The 21,172-nt window shown below is 29.1% G+C and overlaps 2 protein-coding genes across 2 annotated transcripts in view; one reads left to right on the top strand and one right to left on the bottom strand.

The window, feature by feature from the left end:
* LOC111035303 (lachesin-like) overlaps positions 1 to 21,172 on the bottom strand; it is a 184,961-nt gene that overhangs the window by 142,440 nt on the left and 21,349 nt on the right. The window lies entirely within an intron of this gene.
* On the top strand, positions 5,085 to 9,349 carry LOC111035304 (putative odorant-binding protein A10). Its single transcript, XM_022316869.1, has 2 exons — positions 5,085 to 5,465; positions 8,917 to 9,349. Exons 1-2 carry the CDS (start codon positions 5,195 to 5,197, stop codon positions 9,102 to 9,104), a joined length of 459 nt encoding a protein of 152 aa, XP_022172561.1. The 5' UTR covers positions 5,085 to 5,194; the 3' UTR covers positions 9,105 to 9,349.

Here is a 21,172-nt window from a genome sequence, read left to right as displayed (position 1 = left end):
ACATAAAAAAAATATGTTTGTGTTTTATTATTTTTCACATAAAATAATACTATATTTATGAGATATTAATTTATTGCTCCATTTTTTTTCAGATAACGTTATTCTCTATAATTAATATTTTACTTACTTTATGTGTTATATTTGAAACAATTTCGAAATATAATAAAGTTTCCCTATTTTGCCATATTTCAACCATAATGCGGCACGGTAAGGGGTTGAGTAACACTTTCCAAAATTCACCAATATTACTTTCACATATGACATAAAATAATTTAAAAGATATTGTCCCACGCATTTTGGAAAAATAAATAACCATATGAATAAACGACCACCCTGCTGTATTAAATATAATATTTTGAATTATACCATATTCATTTACACATTACACACAGGTTCGTGCAATCTGTGCAATGTATACGAAACCAACGTCGAGATCATTTGACTTGAAAGTTGAAAAAAATTCGCTTTTTAGTTTGAAAAATAAATTGCATACGGTTATAATTATTATCGTGGTTAAGTTATAATTAAAATATACTCTGAAAATTCCAAGTGAGAATTTCGATGTTTTTAAACTCGTTTTTAATTTTTTTTTTAAGCACACATATTCACATTTATAATATTATTTTTTCATTGAAGGAAACTGAAAAGTGAATCTTGGCAAAGTTCGTATTGGTCCGTTGCACAGTTGAGTATTCAAAAACATAAGTTCAAACTAAAATCACAACGAACAACCTTTTTATACTAAGGATCGAAAAATGTAAAAAAAAAAAAAACACCATGACACCACATAAAATATTATCTCATATTATGAAGAGCTTTATATTATAATTTATTAATTATATTTAGACGACGAATCAGTGGTTCAATTACTGGTATTATATGGTGCCATTAATGATTACAATTATAGTTATTCGAAATTTTAAATTAAAAGAATAAGAAATACTCTAGACTGCAAATTGAAATGAAGGTTCAAACACTGAATGGAACGTAATTATTAAATTGTCAAAGAATTCTTTGGTTTTTTAACAGAGATACGACAAAAGTGTTTTTTTTTTTTGTTATGGTACGATTTTCTATTCACTGTCTCCGATATCTAGCTAGCGATATTGTGTTATTCACGTTTTATTCTTATTCCATCCCAATTCCTAACCATCTGACTGTTGGTTTCTTCTTTTTTTTGTACGTACCTACGTACTGTAAAGACATTTTCCGGAAGGTCATGAATTTTTATCTGACCATTTATTTTTATTTTTGTAACGTTCGTTTCTATATCAAAACGTTATAAGTATATATATGTATCTATTATAACAAAATAATGATTCTAAAGTGAACAGATTAAACCTTTTATAAAATTACTATACTATTATGTATATTCTATAATAATACAACATGATCGAAAAAATACTATTTTTGCCTTATTCTTTGGTATTTCGACGATAATAGTCATAATAATATTGTTTTATGCGACTGTTAATATTTATGTAGGTACACTATGGTTGATGAACATTTGTTTTGAAGGAATTATATAGCCATGTGCTATATCTGAATAATTTGGATGTAATAATAAATTCAAAACAAATATTATCTATTATAATAAATTTATGTTATTGCGTAACAGGTGATACGTCCTAGAAAACATCAATTTTGTTGTGTTGAGACATTAAATGTTAAATAATATTTTCAAGCTAATACCACTAGATGTGTACTGGTAATGTATCACTAATGCTACCAATATTGGCTATACGGTAAGTAATAGTAAGTTATACACGATATAAACAAAGATATTACCTATATCTGTAGATTCATCCTATTATTTTACACTCGTGTGTAAAAAAAGTTCCCATAAACTTAAATAATACTTAAAGTTTTAATTTTAAAACGATAATACTACCAAGTCCCATTTGGATAATGATGAATATAGAAGGGTATTCCGAGTAGCACAAAACGGCGTCGCGCTTATTACATTACCGGCTAATGAAACGGAGACGCTCAAACTGACGGAAATTAGTTTTAGGGCAATTATTTATTTGTGTATATTTTATGTTATTTCCAGTTAAAGAAAAAAATAGCATAAATTAGAATAACTTAATTTTTTTATTTAATTGGTCATTACACAATTAAAACCAATTATAATTTATCACATAAAACATTGAAGGATTGATCACATTTTGTACTGTTTCATTATATCAAAATACTGTCATAATAATTGACAAAAGATTCCGGACTTTTTATGTTTAATAAATGCTACCCCAATTATATCTATTATTTTAAGGAAGCTTGTTTACTTTTGAAATATTTATCTTATTTCAAAATATATATTTTTTTAAAAGACAATAATAACCTACCCATGAATATATTTTTTTTTGTTACATAATAATTTACACTCATTAACCAAACAAAATAATGTTTTGTTGTTTCATATTACGTAACTTAAAAAATATTTTCAGATAATATTACTTTATTTTAACTGAATACTTTTACATACTTTTACATACCTAAATAATTTAAAATATATATATATTACAACAATCCATAAGAATAAAGACTGCCCCAAAAAAGTGTATCACAAAGTCTGAATGTTTACGTATAGCGTGATAGGTAGTTTAAAAAAATATCAAATCCAGAATAAAAACCTGTTTTGTCCGCGTTTTAGGTTAAAAAAATAAATATGAATTCTGTATAGGCAATCTATAATAATATATCATTTAAAATAATATTTTTACAGTTCAAATGTTCGATTGGATTCTTCCGATAAAATGTCAGTTGAGATTTTAAACAAAATATATATCGGTTTCATGAAAATAAAAATAAAGTTCCCCATGAAAATAAAAAAAAATAACTATTTATAGTTTTTTTATTACATTATAAGGAGAAAATATCGAAGATATTATCACGACAAAGTTTGAACTACCTCAATCTAAACGAAAATAATAATAAAAACTAAATATTATTTACAATATTTTCTTGCCTTTACAAATAAGAAAAAATTATTAATTTCTTGACAGATTGTGTTTGTTTATCAATAATTGAAACTACAAACTTCTAATTAATTAATTTTGAAGTAATTATTAAAAAACAAAAATATAATTATTATTGTTAAAATAGTTTAAAAGTATTTTAACTGCGATAAATTAATAATTATATGATTTTGTAACATCATTATGCATCAACTATTGTCTATTATATAATATAAAAATTTATCACAAAGAAAAAAATTTATTTTAGTTTTATAAATCGATAATTATATAAGTTTAAAATGCAATGTTGCTTGAACTCTTCAAAATGAATACATATTATTCACAAATTATTTTCATTGACTTATTAATTATTAACTTTTTTTTACTAAATTTAGTTCCTAGTTATATAACTTAGTAAATAATTTATACTACGCTTTAATTTAGTTTAAAAACTAGAATACAACTTCATAAATATTTGATTTTAAATAGTGACATAGCGATATTATAGTAAATATTTCTTTATTACCTATTTTAATTTTAAAAGTACCTACTTTTTGATTTAGAGTGATTTGAATAGATGATTTTAATCACACACAATAATAATATTAAGGAGTTAAGCATTATTTTATGATAGGTTGGCAATTTTTTAAATAATCCTTAACACAATTTTGTATTTATTTGTTAATACTCTTACTTAGTGCTTACACTGTTATTGAAGACATAACAAAATGTTAAAATACAATTTTTTTTACTGAAAATTAATTTTCTTAGTACCTATACTAATCCATAAACAACATCTAAGGGAATGTATTATAATATATTACTATAAGCACTTATTTAACAAATAATTAGATTATTTTTGTGTTTACTCAAGAAAAAAATGATTTTATGTATTTTAATTATCGAATTAATTTCGAAGGAATTTAATAAATCCTTGTAAAAACATGTATACATTAGAATTGTAGGTTTACATTACAATATATAATATATTTAATAATACCAAAAGTCGAAATCAAATAAATCAACAATAGGTATGTGAATACTTTAATGTTATGATTATTTACCAATGCAATGAATAAATAATATTATTTTTAAAATAAACATATTTTTTACGTTAATTATATAAATTATAAATTAAAAATAGAAAGGTAGTATCAATACAACTAAAAATAAATTAAAACCATCTTTTTTTTTATTTCACATTGAAAAGTAGGATAATATTTTTGATCCAAATAAATTAAAATGATCTGTGATTATTTTTAAATCATTGATAATTATGAATTAAGTAGGAAATGAAACAAAAAAATAAAATTTCTACCAACTTTACACACAAATTATGTTTTGTTTGTATTAAAAAAGGTTTTAATTTCCCAAATTTGTTTTGGTAGTTAGTGCACAAAATATAAACAATTATAAAGTATTTTAAAAACGTTGTTTGTAAATTGTGTTTTTTAAGTCGATTTGTATACATATTTTTTTTATGTTCTAATAAAACTGAGAAAAGGTCACGTACTGGTATATTCAGCCATGCAATAATTTAAATGTTTAATAACAAAAATAAACAACTCAAAAATTATTGTTTGTATTTTTAAAATAAAAAAATTGTCAAGAACACCAAAAACTACTACTTTCAATTTATATTATTTATCACAGTAAAACGATCGGTACGGCATGATCATCAACACAACGGAAGTCTCATTGCACATTACTATAATTATAAACTGTTATCATTGGCCATCGAGTCGACTCATTATACGATCGTTGCGCATGGCGTAAATATAATATAATACGCATATTATGTGGAGGATGAAAAATGTATTGTGCAGCTAGTTCGCGTATCTAATGAAGGTATATAATTTTTTTTATAAAAATAATAAATTACAACTCACGATTAAAATAATTTAATGCAATTGGTGTTGGACGACAAGAATATTATAAATGGTATACCTATATATTATTGTTATCTGTGTACTCGAGGTCGCGAGATTCCTATCAAACTTTGTGAAATACCACGTAGATGATAGGATTTTAATTGGATTAATTTTCCACCATCGTCCGGACCAGATGATGATCAACACTCGACCTCGAAAATTGGACTGGCGCATAAAAGGTGTGTATAAATACGGCCACGCGACGGTATGGCTATTTTACAGATTGTTTCAACTTCATCCGAGATTCTTCTACACTCGCAAACGTAGTCTGTGCGAGTTAAGTGTACACCGAAATATAATAACAATATGGTCTCAAAACTGTTTGTTTCCGTGTTCGTGCTCATGTCCGTGGTGGGTGTGTCGTACTCCGTGACCGAAGGAGATGATGATGCCGCAAAGGTGGCTGACAAGGACGTAGACCTTCATCCTGTCAACCAGGAGGAGCTCAAAAAATTTTTGTCGATGATGGAGAAAGTCGACATCGACCAAATACTGAACAACAACAGGTTGATGTCGAACAACGTCAAATGCTTTCTGAATGAAGGACCGTGCACGGGCCAACTCAGGGAAATGAAAAGTAAGAGTGTGTGAAGTGCGGGTGACACGTCATTACTGAAAGTGGGACGACTTCGGTAGCTATATAAACTATACAGTAGAAATATGCACATTTATGTGGTGTATTTAGTAATAATTAGTATATATTATATGCATTTCAGTAAATTTATATTTCATGTTAAACTTTGCATGGTTATTGCGTAAGCTGTGAGTGTATAAATAATTTGAATAAATTATGTAAAGCCATTTGTAAGCATAGCCAATAAATATTTCAATATACTGACATTTTAGTCATCAATCATTACGGTTTGCTGTAAACATAATATTATTTAAATTCGATAATTTGTATTGACAAGATAATCAAAAGACCACTTATTTTAGTAACATTTAATAAATCAAGTTGTAGGGTGTCGATTTAGTAACAAATTAAAAACATACAAAAACATAGGAACGTTTACTAGGTACGTTAAAATCCGTCACTGATTTGATATCTACAGGCAAAAAAACGTCTTATAAAGTTATAAATTAAGTTATCTAATTAAAAAAAAATTCGATGTCAATTTTTGTATTTTTTAAAATTGGTAACATCATACTAAAAACCTACATCTAATTCAGAATAAAGTACAATCAAAAGCTTCTATCTGTGGAACATATATTTTTGATACTTTTGGTTTTTTTATTTTTATGTTAAGTTTTAGTGAGAATAAAAACAAATTTCAACGATTAACGCAGAGCAACACTTTGATAATTTTAAGATTTGACAATCATTAAAAACGGTTAATTACGCAGGGAGACATTACAGTATGAAGTTTAAAATTTCTCTACTGAAAATGTTCATTTTTTAAGATATAGTACCTTTGGATTCCGATTTGCGTGAACCTAACTCTGAATGAGAAAATTTTTCCGGATGTTGGGTGGACCGTTTGAGATCACCTACTGAATTCGTGTAGTTAAGTTCAACCGACAATCACAATAATCGAAGAAAGAATAATAAAATATACCGGTAGTGTAACATGTAATTCGGTTGGATAAAAATACGCGATTTGTTTTTTCAAAGTTTAAACAAATTCAGTATAAAACCGTTATTATGTAGTACGGAATGTTTAGATACGCAACGAACGAATAGTAAACTAACAGTTTTGCAGTTCCAATTCTCAACCTAGGAGAAGTTTAGGGCAAACTCGAATGAACAAGCAAAGACATTTCGCTTGTTATTGGCTAACGACCCGGACGGGATCCTACTTTTATACTTGTACACAACTTCTTATACTGATCTTTACGCTAGACGTAACTCTTGTATTAAGAGAAAAACAAAACTCCGATAGACGTTTTAAACTCTATTTAATCGATTGTAAAAAGTTCCATTTGTTTAATATTCACATGATTAAAAACTCGCTCAGTAGTTAAGATGATTGATTACCGAGATTGATCGTGTAACACGTCCACTGAGTGTAGTTACTATTATTACAATTTGTCACTTGATATGAACACTATTGTTATTTAACTTGATGGGGTAGGGGTACACATCATTATGGTTAACCATGTTATATATTGCATTAATATCGTGTTAACGGAACCGCGTCGTAAAATTAATGTTTTATGAAAAAAATGTCAACATTTAATACGATTATTGGTAAGATTTTACGGCGAGTATAATACCTAACAATAATAATATTCGGATTAATATTTTTCACTAAATAAAGATTCAGTGAATTATCACAAAATTAATAATTTATAATACCCTGTGCCTCCAATATAGATTATGTGACACAGCAAAAGTAATCAAAAATTAAACTGAACTGTTGCCGGTTTTATGTACTACCTATGTAATATTTTATGTATATACACGATAATATAATAAAGGGGATTATATAAGTATGCAAAGCTTGTTCAGCTGGGTATTAAAACTGCACACGTTTAACTCAAAAAGACTATATTCTCATCATTTTTACGGTTATTATATTTATGAGACATTGTGGTAGTTTGTTACGGAAACGTATATGCATTCAAAATAAACAAAGGTCATACTTCAATCGTGTGATCTTCGACAATAATACAATTCATTACTTGATTTATGTTCGAAAAATTGTTATTTTAGTTAATATAGTAATAAAGTAGTAAATAAAAAAAAAACCTCTACATAATTGCTATAATATGTAGGGATGAAAAATTCGCAAAACGTGTGGAAATTCAAGGAAATCGTTCAGTAATTTCAAGAATGAATAATTATAGCCTACTGGTCATAAAGCTAAATAATAGTGTTCTTAATTTAAATATTCAAGTATTTTTCGAAATTTCCATTTAAAAATGCACAATTACTACACTGCTTATAAACATAAAAAAAAAGGTTTCTAGAATTGGGATATAATATATTGTTTACTATCGACGTATCAGGCAGAATTCAAGCTATATTGTTGACATCAATGGGTCCCATTGTAATTCTCTTGTTCGTAAGGTATTAACAAAACACAATGAACAAACACAAGATTTAATATTATTTATTATTGTAGGTAGGTACTAAATAACAATTTATTTCAACAAATATATTTTGATAACTGTTAATAATAATTAAGGGTAAATTAAATACAATGTATTAAATATAAATGAGCCTTTAATTACTTCTTTAAAATTGTCAACAGTTTTAAACATTCAAAATATCACTGTCAAAGGTATCAACAAAGAATTTTTGTGACTTTTTCGATTTTTTTTTATTTTCCTTTCTGCCCTCAGAATCTAAAAACTACTTAAAAAGGTTTCATCAGTAGTTGAGTACTATCTTTATATATATATATATCCATTAGCTGTATAGGTGAGTACTTACTCTGAACAAAATTACTATTTTTTTTCTGCTAAAAACATAATCATGGACCTAATAATGGACATAAATATAACAACTATCCTTTTGTAAAGTAGAATTTTATAATGCATTTATAAATTTGTAAAATACATAAATTAATATAGTTATACATATAAAAAAAATACATTAATTAAGAGACATAAATGCATTTTGATAACAAGAGAAAAAAATAATTATTAAAAAAAGTTGTAATTTTTGCCAGTTTTTGTATTCCCTGAATCTTCTCCAAAATTTCTGGAAGTGACAACCCTGGATAATGTGATGATTTTTTTTTAAATACAATTTCGATTGGTAGATTTTTAAACGTACGATATTAACGTCGATATTTAAATATGTGTATGCCTTCGATTTCAGTACCAAGTTGATAATCTATTATTGTTTCTTATAACTATTAACCATTGTGGTAAAAAATTATTCTTTGTCAAAATCAGAAGTCGTGTAGGTACTATATTATTCCCAGTTGATTATGATTCTTACTAAGAAACTAACTCATTATATCCGTTGAGTAGATGGACATCATCCATTGTTTTCTCTTTAGCATATCTATCCGTCTTCGAAAAAATTAGCGTAATTTACAGTTGCATAATACTAATTTGTATGTTTGGATTTTTTTCAGAAATGGTACCTATGCTAGTCAAAGATAGTTGTTCATCGTGTAATAAAGAACAAAAGAACATGATGAAAAAAGCTATGGACGCGATGAAAGCTCGACGTCCAAATGAGTACGAACAAATTTCCAAATTTTTTGATCCAGAGGGAAAATACGAAAAGAAATTTTTAGAGAACTTAAACGAATCGAAATAAGCATTTTAAAAATAAAAATGTTATCATAATAATATTTCATGTATTCTTATTCACAGCTAAATGTTACCATCTGCAGTTAAATTAACCATTGTGATTTCACTATTTTATGTAATATATTGTTAATATTATTATTATTATCATATAGGATGAGTACTTAGAGAGCAAACAAAGTAGTTATATGAAAAAAATTAGTTTATATTTATAATAAAATATTGATATTATTAGTAAAATAAAATAAATTTAAAACAACTTTTGTCGTGGATTTATATGTTTGACAGGAACAATAACTATATATAGTATAATATATGTAGTTCAAAAATTTAAAATAAAATCCTATGAAAAAAGTCTTAAAAATAATCATAATATTTTTTAATTCATTGTTGCATATTTTGATTAGGTTTGCCTTTTTTAAATTACATCCTAAGTTAAACCTTTAAACTATAGATGATTTTTTTTGTTATTGCAAATACTTGATTTGAATTCACATACATTGCAAAATGTGAATTTTTTTCTGAAAAAATTGACGTTATGAACACTCAATAGATTACTGGTCGTAATTATTATTTTAAGTCTTCACTTTTGCATACGTGTACTGAAGAGATAAAATGAATTGTGAACTGCCATAATAATAAAAGCTACGTACAATTATGGTACCAAAAGGGATCGACGTTTTAAAAATATGAACAAACACAGGAAAAATATTTAAAAAAAAAAAAGAAAATATTAATAAATACTCCTTTATTAAGAGTGCCTTAATAATATATTTGAAAAAAACATAATATTATGTGGTACTCGATAAAATTGCAAATGCTGTTAGGTAGTTTGTATTTATAATTAGAAAAAAGGCATTTTGAAAACAATAAAATTAAAAAACACAAATAAACACAAATAAACAAAAAAGAATGTCAATTTAGTCCAGCGGCCTTTCATAAAAAACAATCGATTTCAAATTATTATTCAACTAACAGCTAAATTTCTAAAATTTAATTAAAATAAATGTGACTTTAGAGTTACCCGGTTCGTTGAAGTCCAATGTATACTATGTCTTAACGTTTTTATCTCATTAAAAATTATGTACACTGAAAACTATTCCCCGCCTAAGCTGCTCGAAAACAATCAATATTTAATAATTATATTTATATGTATATACATATATATATTATATGGTCGAGTATTGTGCATTTAAATATTGCACACCACTTGTTGTTTATGTATGTTATTTTATACTCGAAATTGTATTTAATAGTATTTTCGACATGCAACGTCGACACTCGGACGGACGGCTACTTGAGCCGGGAAAACAATTTTTCCGGGAGAAAAGCAACAATAATGGTGGATGTTAGGCCACGGTTGGCTGCTCGGATTTATTATTATTATTGTACGTAAGTATTCACTCCCTTTGAAATCGCGGCTGTACCGTAAGAAAGAGACGTGACAGTTGTTAAATTTGATTATTTACATTTTACACTCATTTCATAACTACAATCATTCTTATGGCGTTCGTAAACATTCAAATATTATTCGAACCAGCATAATAATATGTTATTAATGGGTTTTGGTCAACTTCTAGAAAAATCGTCTAAACAGTTTACACTATTATTTTTTAAATATTTTTTTATCCACATTTAAATTCAGTAACGTGATAATCGAGATTCAATGGTCTGAATTTGTGCCCCGTACAAGATGCTCCTTCATATTTGACATGTTTTTTTTTTTCATTAAAATTAGTAAATATAAAATTAAAACAACATAGTAGTGTGGTGAAGATGTTCCGGTATGTCTTTTTATCGGGCCTCTTTCATTCGGTAAGGTTATGTTTGATTGAAATTGTATATACGCATGTATAAGGCATATTTTTGGTGGTTCTTTTTTCATAAAGTGGCCATGTGTGTGGTGTGTATGACCTATTCTGAGGCGATTTATTACGACTTCGTATCTTCTTTTGAGAGACATTGTGTTATTAAATATTATACTATTATTTTATAATATACTTTTATATTTATGCTATAAAGGTTATTTATTTATTTTATATATTTTATACATTCATATGACTAAATGAGCTACCTATAATAATTTAATTTTTGATTACTAGAGGTCGGATTTGTATGATTTTACATATTTGTTTCTAGCCTATGTAGTTAAATGGAAGAAAAACCCGCGAATCATGAAACACAGAATTCACATGAAAAAATTTATTTTGCATAAAAAAGAATATTTTAAGGGTTAGGGAATATTTGACAATATTTTGTTAATATAAGGCATACAATGAACATATTTCATGTATATCAGCACTTTGATAAATACATTGTTCACTAAATGATTTATTTCTGGTCTTTAATAAAAATTAATCTCCAAGTATTCCTTATCAATTTCTATAGCACATCGGTTATTTCGTTAGCTGTCGCGACTATCCATCAAACAATAAATAGTTATTAATTGTTATTGGAAAATTAATTTAATTAAATATAATGAAAACCAAATTAATAAAAAAAAATTTAACCTGAATTTTTTTTTTAATATTAAAATAATATTTCACATATTTAAGGACATAAAAATCGTATATCTAGTATTTTAAAAGAATATTAAGAGAATATGTTGCCTATTTTATGTGACATAAAAACATCATATTTTAAGGATTTTGAGAGAATATAAATCCAACCTCTAATAATTTATAATTGATTATGAACAGTTTATATTATATGATATTTGTTTATTAAAATTATTTGTAGTTGGCATAATAAAAAATGACATTATAAAAGTTGCTATATTCTAACAACTTTTGAATTCTTTATTTAAGCTACATACCTTATAGTACACATGTAGTGTCATCGCACCGGTGATTTGTATGCTTACTGTACGAGATGTATGATTCTTACTTCTATTTATAAGTCGTGGTTCTAAAATGCAATGCTTCAACTGATAGCGAAAAGTTTGTAGTCAACTTATAGCAAACATAGTAATCGTTTTCGGTTACTTTTAGAACGGTTTTTATAGTAGTCGATGGTTTTGTATGCATATCTGTCAGGGGAATTTAAAAGTAACGTACACTTATTCAAATATTATTCATACATTAGCCATAGTTCAATACCGAACAAATATTATACCCTGAACAAAATAATATATGATTATATAAAAGCTTTTTTTTATATTTTGTCGAACTGCACCCTAATCTTTACAACCGGATTTTAAGATATTCGTTTAACGACAATAGATTATTTAGTTAGCCTGTCTTACATGAGTGGCATAATATATTATATTACATCTACACTCTCACGATTCTGATACTCCAACAATTCAGTTATTGAGTTTTACTACGAAGTTTGAATCCACCTTTACATATTTACATTTAACGGGCACATATTCATTTAAAAATCATTTTTATTAAAAAAACAATAGTTTAAAAATAAAATCTATGTAAGAAAAATATAAACCATCGAACAAAAGTCAAGAATATTTTTCTTTTCGATCATTTTAATTATTCGCTTTATATAATATATATATGTACACTTACACCTTAAACTCAACTTGGGAGTAATAATCATGGAAGTACGAACCACGATTCATCTGGCTATACGTTACGCGAGTGACAGACTGGGAAAACAAATCTTCTACCTCGACCACTTAAAACGTTACTTCCTTCCAGGTCGGTGCAAACTAAGGTTAATTATAGGCATTACACTCCTTTGAGAATATACAAACATGGTTTGTGACTTAAGAACTTGTTCGAATAAGACGCCAAAGAATTTCCGGCAAAAATAGGTGAGATTTATTTTCATCCGGATTTAACGCAATTGTTTATATTATACAATACAATTCCATAAAAAATTATGAATTTGAAATTCGATGGACAATATCATTAATTTCTCGGGAAATGCGTCTCAATGAGGTCAATAATAACATAATTTAACAGAATTCGTATGGGACATACATCGATAACCCACCAGTATCTGATGAAGGAGGAAGACCTACTCCTTTCTCAATCAAACACATCATAACTGAATGCCTTTCATAAGAAACGGTTAGACGAGAAACAGGCATTTCAAACATTCTGTCAGAAGCCCTCCACCCAGACAACATAAGACACATGATAACCTTTATTATTAAGTCCAACCTTATCAATAGTATTTAATATGTAACTTATATAACATGTAAATAATTTAGAGTTATACTCTTTGTTGCCAATGGCCATAGTTGCCGCAGCTTAATTCAAAAAAAATAAATAAATAAATAACATCATTCGATTTTTTGCAATAATCAAGTAGTGTAACAGTTATTGACAATTTATCTAAATATCATATACATGACTTACTACCCACAGACTTGTACACACTAATAAAAAAAAAAATTCTGAAAATGTTAGCATTCTACTTGTATACTAGTATTCATACTTAATTTACAGGTATATGCATGGTACATTGACTTAGATGGAAAAAAAAATAATGTTCGGTATTTTATGGAATATAATATTATTATTATTACAGTTTCGTAGAAAAACAATTAATATTTATTGACATGGGTATTAACGACGCGTGAAATAGTCCAACACGGCCATAATATTTATAATACATCAAAGGCATTTAAATTAAAATGCACAGGCAGTTAAAATAGTTTTCAGAATAGTGCCATTTGTAAAACAGAGTATGAATTAGTATTTGTACATGATATTGAATTATTTAATAGCCTTTTCAGAATTTGTACAAAGTCGACAATACTCGAAATAGGTGAAAAGAAAATGCGACCAAGATAGTTACAGCGAACGACGCGGTTTGACGTATTTAGCAGAACAAACTTGACCTAATGCCCGCGTACATTTTACGACGAGAACAATAATTATTAAGTGTTTGATATTAATTATTAATTACTTTAAAAAACGAATGTTAGAAACCTTGTATTAAGGATAAAAGTTAGAAATAATAAAATCGTTTACTTTATCTATAATATGTCAAATAAAAACCAAAAAAGTCAAAAGTCTAAATAGCTAAAAAAATATCCAACATAATATTTTAAAAAAATTCAATAATTTTATAGAAAAGCATTTTACATACAATATTTACTAAAAACTTCACGGCTGTACAATTCGTTGTTGATTTCCAAAAAAAAAAACAATATCGTTTTTTTTTTTAAATTATTTTTTTGATTATAAAATAACACTTTTGAAGCCCCCACGCACAAACCAGATCCATTTTACAAGCAAAAATTACCTTGAAGTCGATTTCCACTAGAAGAAGTGTTTTCAGACACAAATAAAACACACAACATTGTAAGACCATCGCCGCTCAGAACCTAAAACCTTACACCAATACAAGTTTTTACACGGATGGCTTACACCGATCACTCGTATGAGTTTCCATTCGAGTGTAATACACTATATAGGTGAGATATTATGGGCATTTTCCACGAATATTTATGTATATTATGACATATTTTTAAGTGCACTGCACAGTTTAAGGATTAACACTGTTTATTTGTAGTCAACAGCACGATTTCTCATAACGTGTCGAGAAACGCTACTCGGTATTTGATTCTGAGCGGAAACGGAATGTATTAGTTTTATAATAATGTTATTTTTATTCATATTTTGTGTTTTATACATTTTTTTATTATTTTATTTTATTTACGAAATACATTCAAAATCGTTTAAGCAATATGTACTTCAATTTACCGTTTGAAAAGGTTGGGATCAATACGGTTAAATAATACTTAGAATAAGCCTCCTTAATAAATATGATAACTAATTAATCTTTAATCGCCCTTAGTAATATTAACTTCCCCTTCCATTACCTCAAATTTGTTTTCACCATAGGAATAAAATAAAATATGAGCAACCCCTTACAGGCTACGTATTTTATTCGAATAATGATAATATGTACCGTGTGGTATGTGGATAATTATGAATTCTCATAATGATACCTATCTGAATGATTATATTGAGTAATTTTTTATCAACCTACCTACCTTTTAATATGGTCTAAGGTCATATCAATATACAACATTAAAATATACGTTTACATCTACTTCCGAGTGGAGCTGATACTTGACCGGTTTTTTTTTTGTTTACATAGTTTTCACGGGAATCAGTGACGAAAACCATCTAGAATACCTAATCGAAGAGACCTTTAAGTCGATATTATTATACCCAAAGTGTCTGCATTACGCATATTATCACATAACCGGCGGGGCAAGAGTTTCCATACGTATTTTATTCTAAATACCATAATACACGGCTGCAACTTTGCGCGTACCTGCCGTATCTCGTTTTTATATTATCCGCGCTACAAGAGAGCGTATAGGCACACGTTCGCTTTTGTTAAACGCCGTAGATCCCTTACCCGGTAATGTGCAGAAACTCACATTCGCGCCCGTATAAGGTATTATCGTACTATGCAATAAGCGCATTTACACACACACACACACACACACACACACACACACCACACACACACACACACATACACACACACACACACACACACACACACACACACACACACACACACAAGTATTATACGCTCGTATATTCAGTGCATCTCAGAACCCTTAAAGATTAGGCGCTTTAAACGCGGATAACGGAGTGGCAGCGACGGGGGGGGGGGCGCCCGCGCCTCGACCAGGGTCTTAGATCTTTGTACAATTTCATTAACATTGCCCAGACTAAGTGAACCGCCGCCCTGCCCGTTATCCATTATACCTAAATAATATCATTACTTATTACACGGGCCGACGGGGTTCGCTTTTAACGATCATCTGCTGGCGTGCGCCTGTCTGCCATTTGTGGAAATTTCGCGCGTGCAAATCACCGACGTCGCGGCGGCGGTCCTGCAGCATTATAAGAGTTGTGATTTACCCCCCCCTCCCCCCTTCTCACTCACGCGCGAGATAGTGCCGTCGCTCAGAGCCACCTGTTCGCCGCCCTCTCGTCGTCGGGTCGCGAACTTCATAATATTAGGTGTGTTTAAATCCACTTCACCGAAACGATGACAGTGTCGTATGACCGACAACCAGGTATCGTTATGCTCCGACTTCTAGGGGTCTGCGCAGGACGACGTCTCACAATGTACGAGTAAAAAAATAAAACGCGCACCGCCTCTCGGTAAATTCAAATCGTCGACGCTTGTCGGGTAAACGACCGACAGTTATTCTTATTGTATCTGTATTATGTTTTTCGCACTATCTTATGTGCACTCGTTTAATATTAAGCTACCTATGCACTTGTCGTCTCAATCTTACCAATACACGATTCACGTATAGATACCTTGGTAACATAATATACATGGATGTGACATCCTTGTACGTGGTACACAAGGTATGCTGTGAGCGATGAGTCTACCAGTTAACTTAATGGTTATTCGGTGTTGCGGATCATTCTCAGCTACGGCGTGTTGATCAAATAGAATTTTCATTGAGCATTAATTTATCGGTATCGTGTAATAACTAAGTTGTAACCAACCGAGTACACCAATAATTGACTACAGGTCAACTTTTAAACCATATTGGTTACCAGTTACCAGCACGTAGTTACCAAGCCCTCACACTACACGACACACGACGTAGCTGTGAATCCGGCTTTATAGATACTGGTTATAATATAAAGACAATGTTTCATCCTTCCGATATCTGCCAATTTTTGAGTTTAATATTTATTTTTATTTTTACTATTACTATTGACTATTTTATTACCTTCTATATTGTCAGTGTTCTCGAGTTATTATTAAAAAGTACAACCTAAAATAGAGTATAAAATATTATATTATTGTTGTTATTCATTTTAATTTTAATTTTTAGTTTATTACTCGAATACATGGTTTATTCATGAATAATTTATTCTATTCAGTGAAAACTTTTTATTTTCAACTGAAATTCTTTAAAACGAAAAACTCTATGTATCTATGTACGGTTTATACTATATAAAAATGGTATTATCTATGAAGATATTGTAAATGTTCACTAGTTTCAATTGTGTGATGTTAGATAAAAATAGATGGTGAATCAAACACATGTTATCAAACTTTCAGGTAAGAACATTATATTTTGTGCTTAAGTGACTGTGATTTTTTCGATATTTTAATTTTCAAGCAAGATATATATATATATATATATATATATGCATGTAGTTTATATCTGAAAATTTAAATATCAAATAAAAGTCCGTCCCTTAAGATCAGATAATGTTCTTACCCGAAAGTTCGATCACAGATCAACTCACAATAATATCAAAATTAACCACGCACAATCGAAACTAGTGGACGCAAATTGGACAACAACCTCATGGGTAGCATATTATACATTTATACTCTCAAAGTATTATCATTATAGACTGCGTAAAAGTAAATAGTATTAATAGTAATAATACGATTTCATAGTTATGTTATAATATGATGCGTTTTGGCGGAGTGCAAGTTTGTTTAACGCACAACCGGACCATCGTGATAAATTGTTCCGAATAAGTTAACGTGACCAGTGGCGGCCGGGTGTACATCGATACCGATTTATATACATATAATACATAATGCGTATGTAGTGTTGCGAAAGTATACATGAGAGGCGGTGAGGACGAGCCGATGAAAAAACGTAGAATTATCTCGCGTTTTTACTTTTTCTCATTCTTATTATTTTGTTCTACCGTCCTGCAGCAGCGGCGTATCTGCGAAAACCTATTAATCCAGGTGTTGGCTGCAATAAATCGTCTTTTGTCGCCCCAAACGCGTCGCGGAAAAATCTAGTTGATATATGTGTCGCGGGGCGCGAGCAAAGTAAATACGAGATTTCCGACTGCGCTCGCCGGGGGACGGACGAGGTGCGGAGGCGACCTGAAAAACGACGAAATCCCATTGTCCTTAAGGGTGTCTACTTGTGTTTCCCATATATACATGATGCGACTGTATATAATGTATGCACGTGTGTGTAGATAACGCGAGTTTCCCGGTCGGTTTTCCAAAGTGACTATACGCAGTTCACGGCAACGATTTGTATTTGATATAATACATAAATTGTATAGGACCCTAAGATTCTCTTATTTCTCTAAGTCCATTTAAAAGACTGCCAAAATTAAAATCGTATTACCATGTGTTTGGGTCGGTACATAAATTAAAAGGTAAATATATATTATTCAATTTTGCTATGTGTATAATGCGTCTTCAAAGCTGTATTATGTTTTTCCGCAAACGTTTTCACCGTGAAGGTGCAAGTAGTGTGTGTACAGACACCATGAACATGGTGATCTATTTAACTGACACATCAGCGATATTTTTGCAATTGAGAACATAGGTATTATAATTATTTTTTAATATAAAATCTGATTTGTATGCCTAGTGATTTTTTTTGCAAGTTTTAAAAAAAATAATTTAATGAGAGCTTATGTTATTCCTCTACGCAATTTTTTTCAAAATGTATACACACATTTTTATTCAAAATACGAAAATAGTCTAGGTTTATTAGTATTGATGGATCACCATAATCCTGAATACTCTTCGATAAATGATTCTTTGACATTATGCTACAAGTCGTTGATTAGTTTGTTTTTTTCGACTGCGATAAATATTAATATGTATGATTATTGTGGTTATATTATATATTGCATACATTATTCAATAGCCTTTAATGTTGTAGTTATAGTTCAAATAAAAAATAAAATTTTTGAAACCTTAGAACCAGAAAATCGATAAGACGCATTTATTGATTGTTTATTTCATTATGTCTACTCGAACACGTGATTGTTCCAATAACTCATCTTGGGCACCTCTCTCAAACGGACAAGACGATTATTCTCGGAAAAATATAGGTAATCGAGTGTATTTAGACCTGTTTATAACAGACACTTTAGATATGTCCCTTAGGTGCTGATTTCACCATAAAATAATGTTTAGAATACTTGAACACATTTCAAATTTAACTATATAATTAATGAGTATAATATACTATATTATAGAATTCAAACCGAAATCTAGTGGATATCAAACTAGAAATCATGTGAAATAGAAGTATGGAACATATTTCTATAGTAATATTTTTACCAGTCCAATTAGATACATATTGTTATATTATATATAGTGAAGATTTCATTCTCTCCTATTTCTTTTTATACTAAACCATAAACAATAATACGAACATTTCTGAAGAAATAACGCCGCTAGTTACATTAATGGCATTTGTGCGGACCCACTGCGGGAGACCGATGTCCGTTGTGCTGCCGAAGTAAATAATTCATAGTTACCCCTGTCTACGGACCCGTGGCGGGGACTAAAACGAAACTTTTTTTTCCATTTTCTATGGTCGCTCAAAGACCCGGTGGACGAAAAACGAGGATACAGACAGAATCCACAGGGAAAATGTATGAGATACACTCACAAAACTCTTATATACTAGTGATATATAATTTATATATGTGTATGTATTTGTGATAGTGTGTGTGTGTGTGTGTGTGTAGCTTTTACGAAACTTTGGGCGTATGTAAGGTACTTTAAAAACGCGAAACCACTCCAATACGCAAAGATGTCAATTTGTGGTCATTGCGCATTTAAGTTTTGACGACGATTAAAGTTACCACCCAGGTATCACCGAACATAAATCAATTTTATCAACTCAGCAAATATGTTGATCTGAATATTTTAAATGCAAATTGATTTATGTAAAACCGCGTTTGACGTGGCCCCACCGTATCCATATAGACCATCAGCTGCAGCCTACCACTTCAGTCCATTAGATAAAAAAACACATTTTTTAATGTTCAAACATTGTACCCGTGAAGTAACTTTGCTTAGCAATAATAAATTATTGTTATTAATATAAATGAAATTGTAGGATTATCGAAAATCAACAAACAGACAACAGTTGACAATACCTAATATTGATAAAATACTATATGCCTAACGTTAATGTTCTAACACATAAGGTTTTTATAACAATGGAAAACCATCAATAATAGTTATAATTTTAAACGATAAACAATCACTGTAATACCTACTATTATAATAATGGGATGATATCTGTAAAATAAATCGAAAACCATATTTTCATTTGTATGAACAATTATTACCTCTATTGACGAAATATTTTAATATGGTTTTGAGAATCAGGTTTTTATCGCTATGATACGGTTAGATAATATGAACAAAATATTATTATATCTTAACTATTCTATACTGGTAAACATCAACTATAATTTTACATGGTTTATAAGTATTTTGTACAAAGTATAGTAAACATATCTTAAATTCATTTTTATAGTGATTATTATGTAAGAATAGTAATGAAAGAATCACAAATATATTAAAAATAGGACATTCCCTCAAATTAAGAAAAAAAAATTGAAAATCCCCAAAGCCAGTGTCAGAATCGGACATTCTTTTTCAACTTAGGCATTGATCATCAATAAATATCCTCCATCTAAATACAACAAATGCCTGTATGACATAACAACTCAACACATAATATTCAAGATTGCTCAAAATGCCATAATATACGAAATAACCTACTCTTACAGAACTACAGTCATTAATTGTCTATCTTAAATAAACTCCAAACCGTTGTAAATAGTTCAATATCTTAAATTAGCTTTTAGTTTTTCACAGATGAATCAAAAACATAATAATATTTAATATTATAATTTATTTTTGTAAATTTACAGAAGGCTAATATAATTACAGATGTTGAAGCCAATAATAATAATTATTATTTTTATCATTATAATAAAACATAGTAATGATAATTGAAGGTTTAGTTACACACAGAAAAAAAACGGTAAGTTAAAATTAACATAAGGAACAAGTCCCCGGAGTATAATATGAATTTCCGAGACTTATATTTAGGGGCCTATACTGATAATTACGTGCTCAGATAACGTAAAACAGTTCCACATTTATAAAATTACGCTGAAAAATATATAACACAAAACCGTTGATAAACATGATAATTAATACGCATAATAAAAGCGATGCTATTGTACGAACTACAAACCGTTGGTCCTAAAATACAATAGTGTGACGTGTCTTATATTTTTAGAAATTTAATCATTTACAGTCTTTTCACGGACATCGCAATAAAATGACAGGGTGCGGAATCGTATTAATACT

The sequence above is a fragment of the Myzus persicae genome, unplaced genomic scaffold, assembly GCF_001856785.1.
Source record: "Myzus persicae strain clone G006 unplaced genomic scaffold, MPER_G0061.0, whole genome shotgun sequence".
NCBI classification, from domain to species: domain Eukaryota; kingdom Metazoa; phylum Arthropoda; class Insecta; order Hemiptera; family Aphididae; genus Myzus; species Myzus persicae.
Note: the sequence above shows the minus strand (reverse complement) of the source record. Positions and strands in the feature narration are given on the sequence as shown.

Coding starts and splice junctions, on each gene's coding strand:
- LOC111035304 (XM_022316869.1), top strand. CDS start 5,195: ATGGTCTCAAAACTGTTTGTTTCCGTGTTCGTGCTCATGTCCGTGGTG. Junction 5,466..8,916: donor CCAACTCAGGGAAATGAAAA/GTAAGAGTGTGT, acceptor GATTTTTTTCAG/AAATGGTACCTATGCTAGTC.